The 20,357-nt window shown below is 37.7% G+C and overlaps 1 protein-coding gene across 2 annotated transcripts in view; it reads right to left on the reverse strand.

The window, feature by feature from the left end:
• GAREM1 (GRB2 associated regulator of MAPK1 subtype 1) overlaps positions 1 to 20,357 on the reverse strand; it is a 209,826-nt gene that overhangs the window by 131,432 nt on the left and 58,037 nt on the right. For both annotated transcript variants that reach the window (XM_072604501.1, XM_072604502.1), the window contains exon 2: positions 5,350 to 5,490. In XM_072604501.1, the coding sequence (XP_072460602.1) occupies positions 5,350 to 5,490 (141 nt within the window). The remainder of the gene's footprint in view (positions 1 to 5,349; positions 5,491 to 20,357) is intronic.

Here is a 20,357-nt window from a genome sequence, read left to right on the forward strand (position 1 = left end):
TGTTTATATTTTACTAGAAACATTATATATTATACTATATACTATCTTATATAATATATCACATATGATATATTATATAATATATTATATTATGTATATCTTATATAATTTATATGTATTATAATAATATAATATTACATTTATTATATCTTAGAAGAAAATTTAATACTGAGCATAGTAGAAAAGAGCAAATATTTGCTGAGTGCTTACTATATGCATAGTACTGCTCAAATGTGTGGTTTAATTCTGCCATTTAATTTTAAAACTTCAAAAATATATAATATTCAATCCTTCTCCCCTCAAATTTATACAAATACAACAATGAGGTGAAAAAATATCTAAGAATGCAATACCACAAAAGTGCATCTGAGTAGTGTGGACAATGAATGCTAAGGTACCGTGAGGAAAGAGAAATCATTAGGAATTGTCAGGGTGAGGAGAAAAAGAGGATTTAGGAAAAGACTTTGCACAGAGGAAGTGAGATAACCTTGGTGCTGAGCATTGTAAGCAGGGGGGAAAAGAGGAAGAAGTATCCATTTGAGGAAGGGAGAATGACATAAGCAAATACAGGGGCAAGAATGTGCCCATCTGAATACCTTCAGTGGAGAATGCTTAAAGCCCTCTGCAACAAGATTGCTTTCGACTGCTCCAATCTTATTTCACATTATTCCCTTTTATACCCCCCCTATTTCAAGCAAACTGCATTTTTTCTCTGAATATGACAGCTCATCCCTTCTTTATACCTTTGTTCAGGTACACAGGTAGTCCCCCATTGTAAGAATATGCTCCCTTCTTACTTGTACATCTTAAAATCCACACCTTCCCTCAGTGCTCAGCTGAAATGCCATTCCTACATGAGGAATTTTCTGAATTCCACCCCACTCCACCAAGTAGTATTCATTCTCTCTTTTTTACAGTCACTTTGCATGATTTTATGTTTACTTATTTGTGTTAGATGCTACGTATCTCCTTATTGCCATGGTATGGAGGAGGAACAAGGGAATAGGCATTTACATGGCACCTACTATGTGGCAGATGTCTGTGCTGCAGGCCTTACAAATATTATATTCCATTATAATTTCTAGCTGTACCCAGAGAAAGAACTCATAAATAAAAGTAAGTATAGAATGGTTTTGTGTGTGTGTGTGTGTGTGTGTGTGTGTGTGTGTGTGTGTGTGTACATACATACGCATATTTGTATCTAATGGTAGCTATCTTGCGGCAAGGCAGGGAAGAAAAAAATTACATGATAACTTCATTATATATTTAGAAGGAATAGCAAGTTGTATATAATACATTTGCAGTTTCATATACAATCATCTTTTTCTTAATTCTGCTATGTTATCGAAATGGTTGTTTTATTTCTTAAGTTCAGAATAAAATAGATAAACATTTAAAAAATAATAATTTCTCATGACATGGTAGAAAGAGCTACAGCATTAGAGGAATGAAGTTCAAATCCCACCTTGGCCACTTCCTAACTGTATATAACCTTAGACAACTCACTAAACCTTTCTGAGATTCCGTTTTCTCATCTGTAAAATGAGAGGGTTGTACTAAGTGGACTCTAAGGTGCCTTTTACCTTTAAATCTCTGATTCTATGTCTCCCTGAGACCTCTAAAGAAGATAACTTATTTGGGATCCGGGACTATTTCAGTTTTTGTCTTTGTATCTTCAGTACTTAGCACAATGCCTCCCAGGGAATACGCATTTAATAAACGTTTGTTGAAATGAATTAAATCTTAGCTGGAGAAGAATGCAAGGGAGTGGTGGGGTGGAGAAACAAAGTGGGATTTAGAGGTAGGATGGGAGCACTTTCAGTCAGAGACTGAAGGCACTTGAGATACCAGAGCAAGAGAGTGAAAGCAATGTTTAAGAAACAATCCGGTAATGCAGCATGCTAGATGCATTGGGCTGGGGGAAGACTACTTACTATAGGGTGCTTTCTGCTACTTTCTGTGACCCGACCAATTATAGTTATCAAAAAACATTAACACCAATTCTCAGAGGAGTCATGTATTTTTAGCCAAAATAATTCTTCTCTCCATCTGAGAGAAAACCACAGGAACTTGGAGACCTTTGAAAAACAGCATGCATTTCCTCAGCAGCTTCAAACACTATCGTGAAAGGGAGAACAGTCAGGGCTAATGATTATGCTTCATTTACAGCTGCTGGTAAGATGGATGTGTCAGTTTCAGCAGATGCCCAAACTTGCAGCCAATGCACTTCCTGCAGTCTCATTTTCTCTACTGATTTTTGAAGCCCCCTCCTGAGCCTGGGAGAAATATTGCTAAGGAACAAGTTCTAAGCTAGGAGACCTAAAAATCTGTTTATTTCCTCCTGGGTAGATGATGCCCTGAAAAGGCAAGTGTGAGACTCTGATTGATCCAGGACCAGCTAAGAAGCAAGTGGACCCATTTCAAAGCACAAGAGATAGGTGCAGGAAAGCGGCAGGTGAAGGACACAGGTACAGTTACAAGTTATCGAGCCATACAGTGAGGCATTGACACAAAGAGCGTTAGCATGATCTAGTTTGGAATAGTTACAAATTGTTTAAGGTTGGATTTTTTTCTTGGAAAATATCACAGAAAACTGGATTTTATAAATCCAGAGACCTTTAGTAAGGAAAAAAAGGAAGCAACAACGACAAAAACAATAATTCTCAGTCACTTGATTATAGTCTACCCCTGGATATGTTTTACCTAGAATGAAATCTTTGCAAGGAAAATATATAAGTACAGGCAGACAATTACTACATTAAAATATTGAATGCAAAAGGTTTCTTTTTTTACCTTTGTTTACTTCTAAATTGAGTTTCAATTACATTTTTACTGCTTTTTGAATCTTTGTCAATTTTCTGAGTATTTTATTACTAAGAGTACAAGCACAACCAATATTCAGATTTTGCCTAAGTTGGATGCGGGGGTAGGAGGGTGGGCAGGGATGTGACTGATAGTGACATACCTGAGAACAAGTTTCAGAAGATTGTAGAATCACAAATTTAGATCAAGAAGAGACCCAAAAAATCAATGAACCCAAGGCCCCTATTCTTCCAGAAGAGGGAACTAAGTCTCATAGATGTTAAATGAGGGGAAGACTGGCAAAATTGAAATTTGAGACCAGGTCCTTTAACTCCAAATGCAAAATTTTGAAAAAACTGGTACCAAAAATTTAAAGTGAGATGGGATTAAGTATCAGGACCATTTAACAAACAGATCACCCTCTTAGCTGGGATTTCTCAGAGATGTCCAAGGACACAGAGTCCAGTGGGAGGAGCACAAAGTGATCTGGTCATCGTGTAGAACAGGGGCATCATTGTCGTATTGTTCAGTAAAACAAGATGGCCAGTATAAGGCAGTGTGTGCCATCATGCCAAGAGAGTCACAGTCATACCCAAAGACATCTAGTTGGGTAGCAAGATACATAGAGAAGGGGCTCAAGTGAAGGTAATTTGGTTGTGTTATGTAAATTAGCTTCAATTTGTGAGAGTTTTCACAAACTATTGTTTATAAGATGTTGCATTTGTACTTATATCATTTCAACTTCACTAAGAATGAAGTGGAAAGTGACTGTTCACAGATCTCAGGGATGTGAGTGAGCATTGCTGCTTTGGCATGCCAAGTTACTACCATAAAGAAAGGATGAGGCATATTTCTTGGTTCTCATTATGCATGTTTCTGTATCTTAATGATTTGTTGGATAACTAAAATTATAAGACACTGGAATTTATATAAATGTGTACAGATTATTTTACAACAAAATTGATTATGACTTGATCCAAGTGATGGCAATTTGGACTATAGGTCTGATTACACATCAGAGGGTGATAGGTAACGTTGTTAGGTTCAGTCATTTCAGTGGTGTCTGACTCCTCGTGACCTCATTTGGGGTTTTTTTTGGCAAAGATACTGCAGTGGTTTGCCATCTCCTTTTTCATCTCATTTTACAGATGAAGAAACAGTGGCAAACAGGTTAGGTGAGTGGCCCTGGGTCACACTGCTGAGGTTGGATTTGAACTTAGGTCTTCCTGACTCCAGGTCTGGCACTTTCTCCACTGTACTACCTAGTTGACAACAGATAAATAGATACAATTTTCTAAAAAACAAATTTAGCAGCTAAATAATTCACTATAAGCATTTCTAATAGTTTATAACAGTTATTTCATATGTTCCCATATCAGTTTTAAAATTAAACATTTTACAGTTGTTTTTAAAATGTATCCAGAGGGAGAAGAGGGATAAGAGTTATGAAGTCTAAATTCAGTTTTCTTTCCACTACACCAAAATGCTCATTTTATGGATTTCAATATAGAAACTGACAGTTAGGTGGCTCAGTGGATAAAGCATAGGGCTTGGAATTGGGAAGGCTTATCTTCCTGAGTTCAAATCTGATCTCAGATACTTACTAGCCCTACGTCCTTTGGCAATTCACTTAACTCTGTTTGCCTCAGTTTCCTTATCTGTAAAATAAACTGAAAAGGAAAATGCCAAACTATGCCAATACTTTCACAAGGAAACCCCAAATGAGGTCACAAAGAGTCAGAAATGATTGAAAAACAACTGAAAATTGGAGAAATAGAAAAATCTAAAGCCAGAAGCAATAATTATGAGGACAGCTTTTTTACTCATTAAGCATTAGAATCTAAGAATTAGATGTAAATGTGGAGTTCATAAAGTTCAGGCCCCTGAACCGGGCGCACTGGATAGAGCACTTGGCCTAGAATTAGGAGGACCTGAGTTCAAATTCAATTTCAGACATCTACTAGCCATTTAAAAAGTCTCTTAACCTCTATCTGCCTCAGTTTCCTCAACTGTATGGGTATACAGCACCTAGCTCCCAAAGTTGTTGAGAGGTTAAAATGAGATAATAATTGTAAAGAGCTTAGTGCCAGGCCTGGCACATAAGTAGGTACTTAATAAATGCTTGTTTCCTTCCTTCCTTTAGCTGAGAGAGGAGTTCAGTGGGTGACTAGCTCCAAGTGATAGAGCTAGGAACAGAAGCCCGGTCTCCTGACTTCCAAGAGAATGATCTTTCCATCAAAATGAACTGCTTACTGTACTATTTTCAAGACCATAGAAACTAAGAAAATTGACTGTGTTTTCAACATTTTCAGTTACAATACCTAATGAAACTCCCAAATTAGCTACATACATGCCTTATTTGGGGGTTGAGGGCTTGAAATAAAAAACTAATTCCATCAAAAGCATTGATTGTAATCCTCCAATGTCAACAGGCATCTCAGAGGAAGAGTTCTCACAGGTCCTCCTTCCTTCTCTCACTGTGGAACAAAAAATTAAGCACTCATTCTTCTCCCCTAATTATTCTCATAGAAGCAAAAAGTGTCATACCTGCATAATGTACCGGGATTTCTATCTTTGGCCCAATGACATAGTGACCTTCCTCCAGGCTGTGAGCAGTGATGGTTGTCCACTGCCGGCAGGAATGAATCAGAAGGTAGTCATTCTCTCGAAGACCTTCCACAGATTCTCCTAGAAAAAAGAGCATTTTAAGTCAGATGCACAGAAATAACACTTGTTCAGTTCTATGTTTTATAGTAAAATCTCAGTAACTAGAACTTCGTTTAATTCAGACTTTGATCATTTTAACCTCACCAGATCTGAAATGTATCCCCTTTGTGTCATGGAGAAAAAATTAGCTTTGAAAATTTTATCGATTAAGGTTCTAAAGGATATATTTGTTCTACTTGAAAACACATCTTACTTTAGAACAGAAGTATTAAACTCCTGAGTGCTGACCAAACCAGACTGAAATGTCATTGGGAAATACTTAACAAAATAAATAAAAATAAAATACAATACAGGTAATGTTAATATGTAGTTTTGTATGTCAACATGAAGCTGCTTTTATGTAAAGGTTTGGAAGCCCCATTTCTACTGGAGTTATGACACCACTGATCTGGCACACTGCTTATATTTCATATATATACGTGTCTGTGTGTATACATATATACATGTATGTGTATGTACATATGTGTATATATATACATGGTAAATGTATATATACATATATAGTCCATATTCTTGAAATAATAAATATATATGAAAATATTTTTTATTTATTCTGACTGGGTCCAACCAGGATTCATAGGATTTAGACAAAAAATTTAGAGATCATCTATTGTCTAATACTTTCTGTTTTTACAGATGGGGAAAATGAGGCTATAAAACGATTTGCCCACGAAAGGATTCGAACTCTAGTTGTCTGATTGCACACAATGATACCCTAATAACTCCTGCCAATCCCTCAATTTATTTCACTTTATATCTCAATATGTTCAATAGAAATCTTTATAATTCTCCTCCAAACCAACCTTCCCTATTTCTATTGAAAATACCACATCCTTCCACACACCCAGGTTCAGAACTTTGGAATCATGAGTATTTCCACCCTACTTAACCCCCAACATCTCATAAATCTATCCCTTTTTCTCTGCTCACATAGTAACTACTCTGGTTCAGCCTATCCTCACCTCACCCCTACACCAGCTAACGACCTTTGAAATGGTTTCTAGTCTCCATGCTCTCCAATCCATTCCCTAAAAAGCTGCCAAAAGCACAGATACAATTACATCACTTCCCTACTCAAAAAATTTGCAGTGGTTCTGTCTCATTCTCTGGGAAGAAGAAACCTTTAATTCCTCTGTTCAACATTTAAGCTCTCTATAATCTGCCTTCCACTAAATATTGCCAGACTCTTCACATTTTTCCCCTCTAAATTCCACTCAAACTGACTTACTAGCATATTTTCCAAACTCCTAATTCCATTTCTTGTGCTTTTGCCATTCTGGTTTTAAATTTAATTTTTTTCAATGAATGAAAACCTGACTTTTCTCCCTCCCAATCCTGTTACAAACATATAATAAAACAAATTCCTTCACTGACAAGCTGTCTCTCTCTCCATATGTGTGTACATATATATACATACACATATGTACATATACATGTGTGTGCATACATATATATATATATATATACACATGTATATATGTGTGTGTATGCATGTAAATATCTCATCCTGCACTCTGAGTCTATTACCTCTCTATCAGGAGGTGGGTGGCTTGTTCCTTTTGTTATTCTACAGGCTAACTCCCCTATGCTTGGTAAGAGTTTCTCACCTCTGCTTCTTAGAATCCCTAGACTCCTTCAAGGCTCAGCTCAGGTACCACTTTCCTCCATTTAACCTTTTCTGTATCCAATCTGATTAAATAGACATTTATTAAGCACCTACTATGTGTCAGGTCCCTCCTGGACCACTGTCTTGTTGTGGCAGGATGTACTTGTATATATCAATGAAACCAGGAGTTATGACATGCTGGGTTACCCAGAAAGGACAAGTCATAGTGGAGAGGTCTGAAAAAAAAAGGTGATCCACTAAAAGCAGAAATGGCAAACCATTCCAGGGTCTTGGCCAAGAAAATCCCATGGAAAGTGGTCTAGGGAGTCACAAAGAATCAGATGCAACTGAACAGCAAGAAAATAGATGTGCCAGCACTGATGGTACAAAAAGAGGAAAAAAAATAATCCCTTCCGTCAAGGAGTTTACAATCTCATTGGGAACACAATATGCAAATAAATATATACATTGTATATATACAATATATAGACAGAATAAACAGGAAATGATAATAAGAGGGAAAACATGGGAATTAAGAGGGATTGGGGAAGGCTTCCTGTAGAAAGTGGGATTTTAGTTAGGGCTTTAAGGAAGCCAGGAAGGTCACTAGTAAAAGCAGAGAAGGGAGTGTTCCAGGTATAAGTGGACAGTCAGAAAAAAATGCCTGGATTTCGATAGATAAATTCAGACAAATATATTTAGTGATGCATTTGTTACATCCTGGTAGTAAAACTGATGTCCCTGGAAGGCAGATTCCTTCATATTTTTCTCTGGTTTCTAGGAGCTTAGCACATTCCATATTAAGCACCTAGTAATTATTTGTGGAATTGAATGAATAACTATGAAGTTACTTTGCACTACATTGTCTTCTCCACTATAATTAGATAATGCATATAAAGAGTTATGTAAACCTTGAGGCATCATATAATGTTATGAGCTATCATTAATTATTATTAACCACTTTTACTAAATGCCGACATCTTTTTTAAACCAAAGGTCAAAAATGTTTTGAATAAAGAGTCAAGAACACAGTTTCTGCAGTTTAAAAATATTTTGAAATAATCTACTCCATTAATGTTTATATCTAAGTTTTAAAAAAATTATAACTAGAGAAGACAAATTGTCTTACATAACAACTATCAACTTTCTTTACAAAGGTTTTAAGTTGAACTTTTTCAGTCTTAACTTTTTTTTCACTGTGAAAAAGATTAATAAATCTAAATCTGAGGACCTGGGGACCAAATCCTACTTCTAAAACTTATAAACTGCATGAACTTGGGTAACTCCTTTAACTTTTCTGGGCCTCAGTATCTTCATCTGTAAAATGAGGGGGTTCAACTAGATGACCTGTGAGGTCCTTTTCAGTTTTAAGTTTGTGATCCTGTGAAGTGGTCTAGGCGCTAGACTAGAGCACAAGGCCTGGAGTGAGGAAGACCTGAGTTCAAATCCAGCTTTAAACACTTATTAGCCAAGTCACTGAACCCTGTTTGCCTCAGTTCCTCATCTGTAAAATGAGTTGGAAAAGGAAATGGCAAACCACTTTAGTATCTTTGCCAAGGAAACTCTAAATGGAGTCAAGAGTCCAGCACAACCAAAAATCAGCTGAATGAGTTGTTGATATTTACATAGGCATGCACACATACACAAACACATGCGCGCGCACACACACACACACATACTCTCTCTCTCTCTCTCTTTCTCTGATATAAAGAATAATTTCTCTGTCTTCTAACATTTGAGATAATGGAAATTATTATCAATTGATTTATCAATGTAAAAATAGCCACCAAAGCCAAAAAACACCTTATTTTTTTCTCCAAGTTAGATACATATTCTACAACACAGTTCACTGAGTTTTGAAAAAGCAGTCTTAAAAAGGGCTCAGCAGCCCTGACACCAGAGGTACCAGTCTTCCTTGAACACACCCTACATCCCATTTTCAGGGCTGCTTTCCACCTGTGGTGTCTACATGATCCACCTAACTCTCCTGCTAAACCATTTTTTGGCTGATAGGCTAAACAAGGTTGAGGATAACAGAGGGGGTCTCAAACCTGTCAATGAGTTGGGGGGCAATGTTTACCCCAAGAATAGGAAGACTTCCTCCAGCGGAATGGGCAGATGAGAACAATTTGTTCCAACGGCCATGAAGGTATAGGTTTTATGATCAAAACTAATCTAGTCAACAAGCTTGTATGTTTACCAAAAGGAGTGAATGACAGGCTCATGGCAATGCAACTTCCACTTGCAAGAAAACACCATGTCACCTTCATCACTTCCTATGCTTCTACCATCGTGGAACATGATGAAGTCAAAGAAAAAATTTATGAAGACCTGGAGATCCTTATCATCAATGTGCTGAAAGAAGACAAGCTTATAATTTTGGGTGACTTCAATGCTAGAGCAGGCTCAGACTACCAGTCATGGCAGGGAGTCCTTGGGAGGAATGGTCACTTACTATTGAAGATTTGTCCATCCCATGACCTTCTCTTCAACAACACTGTCTTCCATCTGCCTAAATGCAGTAAAACTTCATGGATGCACCCTTGCAGCAAACATTAGCACTTAATAGACTAAGGGATTGTAAGGAGACGAGACAGACAACATGTAAGGGTGACAGAGGCAATATGTAGAGCAAAATGACGGATTAATTATAGAATTATCCTAAGCTAAATTGCATTCAACAAAAATGGTTGCCCCAAGGCAAAATGACTACCATAAAATTTATTGTCAACAGATAGGGGAGCCTTTCCAAGTAGGAACAGTTTCTTGCTAACTTGGAGGGAAAGTTGAGCCAATACACAGTTGGCAACAGTTGAGCAGAAAAGGATGGGCAACTCTCAGAGATTTGTTGTACAGCACTGCATTTATTCATCTGGGCCAGAATGCTCACAAACATCAAAACTGGTTTTATGAAAATGATAGGAAAATTCAATAGCTGCTAAGTGAAAAACAAGAATTCCACAGGATTTACCAGCAGGACAGTTCATCCATTTCTAAGAATGCAGCATTTAACTCTATCAATTAAAGTAAAATACCAGCAAAGCTTAGAGAAATGAAGGATTCTTGGCTCAGTAAGAAGGCAGATGAAATTCAGTTTTACCCTGATAGTAACAATCCAAAGCACTTTTATGACGCCAGAAGGCTACTTATGGGCCAAAGACCTATGGTGCATCTCAACTAGTCAGTGCTGATGGAGCCACACTGATAAGGACATGAACCTGGAGAAATGGGCTAAACAATTCCATAGTATTCTCAACAGATCATAGTCAATCAGTGCTGAAGTCACTGACCATTTACCTCAGGTTGAAATCAATCTGTTTAGGGGGGGGTGGCCAAGATGGTGGAGTAGAAAGATGCACATACTCTAGCTCTTACCCCACAGCCCATAAAATACCTGTAAAGAACAACTCTCAACAAATTCTAGAGCAGAAGAAGCCACAGAACAACAGAGTGGAGGAGATTTCTATCCCAGAGTGACCTGAAAGACCAATGGGAAAGGTCTGTCCCACTGGATGCAGAACAGAGCCCAGCCCAGCTTTGGCCATGCGGCACCAAGAGGAGCAGATCCAAGCAGGCTTCAGGGACAGAATCTCCAGCAGTAGCACAGAGCCCTCAACCCACAGGTGCCAAAGGTCAGTGAGAGGGTCTTTTCCGCTGGCTGAGAAAGGAGCAGGGTATCCCCATAACTCAGACCTCCTCAGGCAGCGGCAGTAGAAGCAGCAGCGGACAAGGCTCCCAAAGCAGGCAGTAGCCAGCATCCATTGTTGAAGGTCTCATCATAAATCCTGAGGGAACTGAGCCCTGTATGGTGGCCCTGCCCCCTCCTGAGTAGCTGATCTTAATCTCACACTGAATAGCAGCCCTGCCCCCACCTAAAGCCCCTGAGGCTTTGGAGCAGTTCATCTGAATCTCAGGCCCCAGTGCTGGTTGGGTGGAACTGGAGGCAAGGTGGCTGTGGAGAGGAAACTCAGAAGTCAAGTAACTGGATGGGAAAATGCCCAAAAAAGGGAAAAAGAAAAAGACTATAGAAGGTTACTTTCTTGAGGAACAGGTGTCTCCCCCCATCCTTTCAGATGAGGAAGAACAAGGCATACTGTCAGAGGAAGTCAAGGCCTCTGCCCCCAGGGCCTCCAAAGGGAAATACTCTGGAACTTAAACTGAGCTCAGGCAATAGAAGAGCTTAAAAAGCAAGTTAGCAGCTTACTGAAGAAGAACCCAAAAAATGTTGAGGAAAATAATAGCTTTAAAAAGAGGCAAACTCAGTTGGAAAAAGAGGTCCAAAAAGCCAATGAGGAGAAGGAGGTTTTAAAAAGCAGAATTAGCCAAATGGAGGAGAAGGTTCAAAAGCTCACTGAACAAAATAATTTGTTGAAAGAGAGAATTGAGTTCAGGGAAATGAATGACTATGAGTTAAACCAAGCAGTTAGTAAACAAAACCAAAAATTTGAAAAAATAGAAGAAACATCTCATTGGAAAAACCACTGACCTGGAAAATAGATCCAGGAGAAACAATTTAAAAATTATGGGACTACCTGAAAAACATGATCAAAAAAAGAGCCTAGACATTATCTTCCATGAAATTATCAAGGAAAACTGCCCTGATGTTATAGAATCAGAGGGCAAAATAAATATTGAAAAAATCCACCGATCACCTCCTGAAAGAGACCTGAACAGAGAAACTCCTAGGAATATTGTGGCCAAGTTTTAGAGTTCCCAGATCAAGGAGATAATACTGCATGCAGCTAGAAAGAAACAATTTGAGTATTGTGGAAATACAATCAGGATAACACAGGATCTGGTAGCTTCAACATTAAGGGATCAGAGGGCTTGGAATGGGGTATTTCAGAGGTCAAAGGAACTGGGATTGAAACCAAGAATCACCTACCCAGCAAATCTGAGTATAATACTTCAAGGGAATAAATGGTCATTCAATGATGTAGAGGACTTTCAATCATTCATATTGAGGAAAAGACCAGATCTGTATAGAAAATTTGACTTCCCAAGACAAGAATCAAGAGAAGCATGAAAAGGTAAACAGGAAAGAAAAATCATAAAAGACTCTCTAAAGTTGAACTGTTTACATTACTACATGGAAAGAAAATATTTATAACTCTTGAATCTTTTCTCAGTATTTGAGTAGATGGAGAGATTGTACACATATACACACACATACACATATATAGATAGAGAGGACAGGGTGTATTGAATAAGAAGAGATGATATCCATGCACAAAAAAAATAAAATGAAATGAAATAAAAATTAAGGGGTGAAGGAGGAAAACACCAGGAAGAGAAAGGGAGTAATGGAACGGGGCAGGCTATAACTCATAAAAGAGATAAGAAAAATCTTGTTCAATGGAGCAGAAAAGGGAGAAGGGGAGAGGGGGAAAATGAAGCTACTCTCTCCACATGTAGCTGAAGGAGGGAATAACATGCTCACTAAATTTGATATGAAAATTTGTATCACACCACAGGAAAGTAGGAGAGGAGGCAACAAGTGGGGTGAGGGGAATGTTAGAAGGGAGGGCAAATGGGAGAAGGGAGTCACTAGAAATAAACACTTTTGAGAAGGGACAAGATCAATTGTGGGGGAAAAAGAAGAGGGGGGTAAGAGTAGGATAGAGGGCAATATAAGTAGTATTACACAACATGATTATTATGGAAGTCTTTTGCAAAACAACACATATTTAGTCTACGTTTAATTGCTTGCCTACTCAGTGGGGCTGGGGAGGGGGAGGGAGGGAGAGAAGTTGGAATTCAAAGTATTAGCAACGAATGTTGAGAATTTTTATTACATATTATCAGGAAATAAGAACTACAGGGAATGGGGTATAGAAATTTATCTTGCCCTACAAGAAAAGAGAGAAGACAGGGATAAGGGAAGGGTGGGGTGTGATAGAAGGGAGGGTATACTGAGGGAAGGAGTAATCAAATGCAAGGTATTAGGAAATGGGGGGGGAAGGAGAGTGTTGGGGAGAAAAATTGGGCATGTTACAAAGTGAAGTAAAAGCAATTAGTATTAAAACAATTGACTGAATTAATTACTGAGAATAAATCAATGACATCTTTAGTTTGGGGAAAAGATTTTAGTCTAAATTTCCTAGAGGAAGGTAACTTTGGGTAAAATTTGGCATTGATGGAAAAGTCAAGGTTTTAATGGTAAATTTGATTTTATGATTGCCATTTAATCAGGAACTAGAACATGTATAGAAAGACACGTGAGCCACTTAAGACTTGCCTCAAAAGATGTTCCTTAGCCAAAGTGAAACTATAATCATATTTGAAACCTGATTATTGGAACTTGCCATTTTTAGATGCAATGGGACTATTAAGTGACTGTTCTTCTGAGTCTAACTGCAGGTATGGATAGTAAGCAAGGAGATCTGAGACTCCAATCCATGATGCTAGTAAGCTGATGAGATGCTAGTAGGAACTGCATAGGTGATCTCAAGGGAAGCGTGGGAGAGAGGCTGTTCAGCATGGGCTGAGATGGGATTCTCCTGACTCAATTTCTGCACTGGCACGTGGCAGACTTTAAGCCTGACTGAATGCAAGTGGATAATCTAATCCTGCCTGGAACTGACCTGAAGTTGGGGAGATACTGTATCCCTTCAATGTCCCTACTCTTGGTGGCAATTTCCTATAGTCAAAAGGTTTGTAAGCTTAATACCAGATCTATTAAATTATAGATTATTGGTAGGGGAACATCCAAGGTTAAGTCTAAAACTAAGCTATTAGGCATAGGACTTTAGACCAACAACAATAAGTCAGGGTCATTTAATTCTAAGTAATACTGTGGAGACAATTAGGTCAAGAGCTTGTGAAGTTAGCAACATAAATATTATTTGTGTCTCAGTTGGTTAATGTTTAAAAAAAAATTCTTTTGTGGTCCACATTGTAAATGTTTTAAAAAGAAATATCACCTGACCAAAAGTTTGAATTATTTTATCTGTTATAAACTGTGTTAAAAATGAAAAATAAAATTTAAAAAACAAAACAAAACACACACAAAAAAGAAATCAATCCATCTCTAGACAAATTTGCAACTGAGGAAGAGGTTTTGAGTGCCACTGGGCTCCTCTTCGGTGGTAAAGCACCTGGTACTACTTCTATTCCAGCCAAGATTTACAAGGTGGGGGGGTCCTTCGCTCATACAAAAGCTAACTGAAATTTTCCAGGTTGTATAGGAGCCACTGGCACAGGACCACTCAGAATGGCGTGCCCTCATCAGAAAAGCTGCTGTGCTCTATAACCAAAGCAGAACTGAAGTGGCTCAAAAGAAACATGAGATGTGCAGATTTAGAGAATCCACCCGAAATACTGCTTGTATTGGACTACTTGTGTCCAACCAGTGGTAGAGCACTTTGAGCTTGTATTGGTCTGATCAGCCATAGTCAGAAACGCTTTAACTTGACTCTAACATAGTAGTGACATTTTAGTCCTCTTTGAGAATGAATGACAACAACCATCATGGATTTTTAAAATAACAGTGAAAAATTTAAAACAATGACAGTTTTATTCACTTTTAAATGAGGGAGTGAGAAAAGGAAAACAGATGCTCAACTATCTACAGTTTAATAACTTTAAGAGCTCACTAACCTTTGGAAAACAGAGACCACTCCAAAGAAAGACTCAATGGCACACTATGTTTAAGATTCCTGAATAAAATATTTTTTTTAAATGTTGAGCTTTATAGATACTCATTTGTATGAACAAATTCTCATTTACATAAATGTAAGAAATACTTACTTTAAAAACCATTGTACCAAAAATCAACTTAATTTTGTTACACAGTATGCTCTAAAGACCAAGTATGTGAAGGATTATTTAACAGAGCTAAAGAAAGCAAAAGCTCAATGTCAAAAGTTTCTGATATCTGGGGCTATAATCACCTTCACTAAGAAGATGCCAAAAAACCTCCACTAAACGTTGGTAAAGAAGGAAAGTAACTAATGCCTGTCAGAGGAGCTCACAAACTCATCTTCTATAGCTGATGTTCTCAGGAAAGAGTGACAGCCTAAATGGTAAACACCAAAGATGTGATTTGCAAGAAATGTTTCAATATCATTATTTTAAGAAATTTAATTATACTTTAAATCAAGGTTTCTTACCCTGGGGTCTATGACCTTTTCAAGTATTTTGATATATCTATTTTAATATAAATGGTTTTCTTTAAATCCTAATGTATTTTAGTTTAAGGCATTTTAATATATTATTCTGAGGAGTCCATAGACTTCATCAGACAGCCATGGAAGCCGATGAGAGAGGAAAAACGGTTAAGAACTATTGCTTTAAATAATTAGCTCCCTTGGGGCATTTAAAGAGGCCATTCTGTAAATACTATTGGAAAGTGGAAAATGATTCTGTGATGTAAATAAGCTATTCCAAAAGAGCAGCTTTGCTCATCTGGACCATTTTATGTTGTGAGTTTTCTTTCAGTAAGTCTGTGCGCATGCCTGTGTGTATGTGTGTATATGTATCTATGTTGGGAAGGGTGGAGGAGTTTATACAATATGTGCAAAGTCTCAGATGAATATAAGCAACTCAACGAAATGAGAGAGCAAAATATTAACTGCAGCCCAGATTTTCTCCAATCTAGCTATGATTTTAGGATGCCTTTCTCTTTGGTCTAGCACTCATCCTTTGCCATTAGGATTATAAGATCATGATTTCAGAGCTGGGCAGGTCCTCAGAGGTCACGTGATCTAGTCATAATTTTACAGATAAGGAAACTGACAGATGACATAGTAGATACTGGACTCAGGGTTGGGAGGAACACACACACACACAAACACACACACACACACATTTGTATCCAATCACTGAGGGAATTTGTTTTGTGTAACTGGACATATTTGTCACAAGGGATTTGTTTTCCTTTTCTTTTTCAGTAGAGTGGAGGATAGGAAGGGGAAAAAAATAGATGCTTTTTTTCTTTAAATATGGAGGTAAGGGTATGCTGCAGATGTGGAATGTTGCATGAACGTTCTCAGATGAAATCATTATAATATTACATTTACTAATTTATTTTGTTACAAGATACTTCTCATGGAGTGGCTGGAGATGTAAAGGTTTGCAATATAAAATAAAACATATCTATAAAACTTTCAAAAAAAGAAAACTTTAGCATACAATGTCAGGTGCTAATATTTTAATAATAATTACAACAAAGTGCCTTGCCCAAGGCCATACAAGAAGTAAATGGCAAATATAGCATTCAAATCCAGGTCCTTTGACTCTAAATCCATCACTCTTTCAACTATGTTATGTAGCCATTACACGGCAGGCATGTACAGAGTAAAAAATTCCCACCATAGTGCACAGTAATCACAAATTAAATCTTCTGCAAAAGAAGTCACATAATGCAATTCAAAATTCAATATAAATCAATTTTTCATGACTTCTGCTACTGTTTCAAAATGGATCCAAGTTCCATTAGCAAAGAACATGAATGACTGGTTAGAGAAATGTCCCTGATTCTTCCCCTTTAAAGTTAAAAACAAGGAAAATGGTCACAGGATAACTAACTTTCAATTCTATACAATAAAGGGGACCCTAGAAAGGTACATAAAGGTGAATTTCCATTAAAAATGGAATCTTCATCAGGTTCCATTAATCACTAAAGCAAAGTCAGAGGCTCTTATAAGCAAACCTGTGCAAATCAAGCAGATGGCGGATGAAAAAGCCAAGCGTCACTTTCTCCTATCTTTGCTATGGACCGATTGTTAAATTAATCTGACTCCTAAAGCAGAACCTATATCAGGCCCATTCTTAAACTATTCAAAAAGACTAATCCCTAGATACTGAAATAAAGATCAGGCATGCTTTGGTGAGTCAGTTTTATATTCTTGGCGATTTAGGAAGGAGGTCTGTGTGACGTAAGAGTCAAAAACCAAAACTACAAATATGGAAGTGTTCTCAGCTTTGTTCTATTGCCCCATCTGCGGCTTAAGAATAAGCTGGCGAGTGTAACTTTCAAGGTCTACATGTGATTCTTCAAGAATATTAATACTCTGCCTCTACTTAAAAAAATATTTTATTCATGTCTTTGTTTATGTCACAGTCATTTTCCAATATATCCCTGGCCTCAACTCCAAATCCTCCCTGATGAAAAAGGAAAACAAACCAGATGGACAAAGTAATCTCACTGGGCAATCTATGCAGTACTCTGCAACCATAGCCCCCAAGTCTAGCAAGAGAATTTTCAACATTTCTTTATACAACAGAAATATCTCTAGAAAAAATAAAAGGAGGATAATAACTTTGTTATTCAGTCATTTTCCAGTTGTGTTCAACTCTCTATGACCCCATTTGGGGTTTTCTTGACAAAGGCGCTAGAGTGGTATGCCATTTCCTTCCCCAGCTCATTTTACAGATGAGGAAACTGAGACAGAGTTAAGTGACTTGCCCAGTCACTAGGTAAGTGTCTGAGGCTGGATTTGAACTCAGGAAGATGAGTCTGCTTGACTACCGGCCTGGTAATCTATTTACTGTGCTGCCTCAAGTCAGGGAGACTCAAGTTCGAATTTTGCCTCTAACGCTTACTAGGTGTATGCCTCTGGGATACCCACTCAATCTCTATCTGCCTAAGTTTCCTTATCTGTAAAATGAGAATAAAAATAGCACCTACTTCCTAAGCTTATGAAAAGCAAATTCTATAATATAATAGTATACTACAATATTACACTTTATAAACCTTAAGTTATTGTAAAAATGCTGGCTATTAAAATGATTATTATCTGATCTATTACAATTCTTAGTTCAATATTTTTAAAAAAGAGAAGTGTCATAATGGGGATAGTTTTAGGACTTTCACTCTAATGGCACAAGGTTCTTTCTACTTCACAACAAGGTATTTGAAAAAACTGTGGTGATACACTGAAATCTTACTGGAGTCATATGAGGATCCTTGTTTATCATGGGTGTGGATTTTCCCTTCACTTTGATCCATCACAACTCCTTTGCCACTTCATGGGTGATTTCAGAGATTTTGATGGAGCCCCAAATGTTATTATCCTATTGTCCCAGGTTTGATACTGGGACAAAATAAGGCACTTACAGGTCACTGAACAGTTAGCAGTTAACAAAGGGAGTTTTCTTATTCTAAATGTAAAAGGGATAGATAGTAGCAGTTACCTCCAAAAGAGACACCCAGATACATTTATTTCCATATAGAAATGTGTATGATCAGCAGGGCAGGGTATGATGACCCTGTCCTCTTGCCTTGGGATTTCCACCAAATTCCGTGGGCAAATACTAATCCCATGTTGGTGGGACAGTTCATATCCCTACATGACCAGGAAGCCACCTTAACCAAGCCAGAAGCCTCTAGGAATCAGCATCAAGGCTGGCAAAGCTTAAGCCTTGCTCCACAGCCAATCCAGTGAAGAACTCCAAACTTAGCTAGGCTGGTGTTTAGACAAAAGATAAGGAACTTTACCATTATCATGACAACTTTCCAGGGTTTTAGGCCTAAGCTTGGCCCAGCAGCCTTCAAAAAACAAAGTTCCCCCGCAAAAATAGGACGGAGAAATCACACTAAGATTTCAAGATGGATTTAAAATTACATTGTCAGGAGATAAAAATAAGAGGAAGAACAGAGAAGTAAAAGATATGAGACTATAAACTTTTAAAAGCACAGAAAGGATCACAGCCTTTAAATCTGATGTGCCATGGAAGGCTAAGAAGGGATTCTGAAAAGGGTATAATAAGAGATGAAAATAATTTTGACAACAGTATTCTGAGTCAACTAATTAGAGGGAAGGCATTAAAGGAGCCAGGATGAAGAGTTTCAGGAAACGATTAAAGCACCAATAATGGCTTTAACATTAGTGGACAAAGCAGGGTAAAAAAGCATAAGCTCTTGAGAAGGAAGGAAGTGAGATCACCTGGTTGGCAGGGATTTAAGTGTAAGATTTTTTTCAAAAGAGAGAAGAATATGTTTTTGGTCTTTGGGCTGAGCTAACAAAAAAAGCATCCTTGAAATTATTATATAGGACTGGTGGGGGAGAGTGGGGGAGAGAAAAAGCCAAAAGCACAATCTTGATAATCTATCAAATGGAGATGATAGCAAACCAACGGACAGGTAAACACCTCCTGAAAAGGGTACAGGGAAATGAGAGTAAAGCTTTTAGGTCAATCTACAGTGAATGAAAGAGAAGGAGCCTTAAGGCTGAGCAAGCACAATGCATCATTCTCATATCCCAATAAAGCACCTAAGATAATGCTGACGCACATGAAAAATGACAGAAAGACTCATCATATACATTTACCTCAATTTCTGCATTCAGCCAATTCAACTCTGAAGCAGAGAGCTCTGACTCACCAATTTAATGCATGCTAGGGCATTCCACAGTGCATTAAAAGGGAGGGACTTGGGGGAGGGGGTGGGGAGAAGAGTTCTAGTCATGTCTAAAATGAAGATTTGCTTTTTTACTTCTTTAAGTTCTTTCTTTTTGTTGAGGCCCAACTTAAATTTCTGCTCCTCTATGAAGCCCTTATCTATCTGTGGCAATACCCTTCACCCTGGCTTCCTCATTTGTAACCCCAGGATTATCTTTGGCTATGAGAAGTGAATGAGCAGGGACAAGTCAATTGGTTATCAAAGACCTTTTTTATCCTACCTTTAGACACACATTTCTCTTCATTTGCATTCTTGCTAGGACCAATTTTTATTTCCAACTGGAATATGAAGAAATCTTTGGTGACTTTCCTATTGCATAACATACAAAATTGAAATTCTCTTATCTAGCATTAAAGGCCATCCACTACCCAACTTTCCAGCTTTATTTCTTATTATCCATTTCTATGCATTCTACAGGATAGCCAAATTAGACTATTCTCTGCACCCTTCCCTTCATTTACTGTGTTCTTCTGACTGTGACTTTGCTTATACTTTTCCCATAGGTCTGGAATAGCTTCTCTCTCTCTTTATCTTTTATAAGGTGTTCTGTAAACAATAAATACATACGTGTATGTGTGTGTGTGTGCATATACACACACAATCACTCTTAGACTCTCTGAAGAAGAATCACAGAATGTCAGAGTTGCACCAATGTACACAGAGTTAGTAAGTAATGAAACTAAAATTCAAACTCAGGTCTTCTGACTCAAGTCCACTTTCTATTAGGCTAAGCTGCTTCCTACATAGAAGCTATACATATTAAGTATTCAATAATATTTAGAAAATGATGACTAATCATAATCACCCATTCATTCAACT

This window comes from Notamacropus eugenii, chromosome 4 (assembly GCF_028372415.1).
Source record: "Notamacropus eugenii isolate mMacEug1 chromosome 4, mMacEug1.pri_v2, whole genome shotgun sequence".
NCBI classification, from domain to species: domain Eukaryota; kingdom Metazoa; phylum Chordata; class Mammalia; order Diprotodontia; family Macropodidae; genus Notamacropus; species Notamacropus eugenii.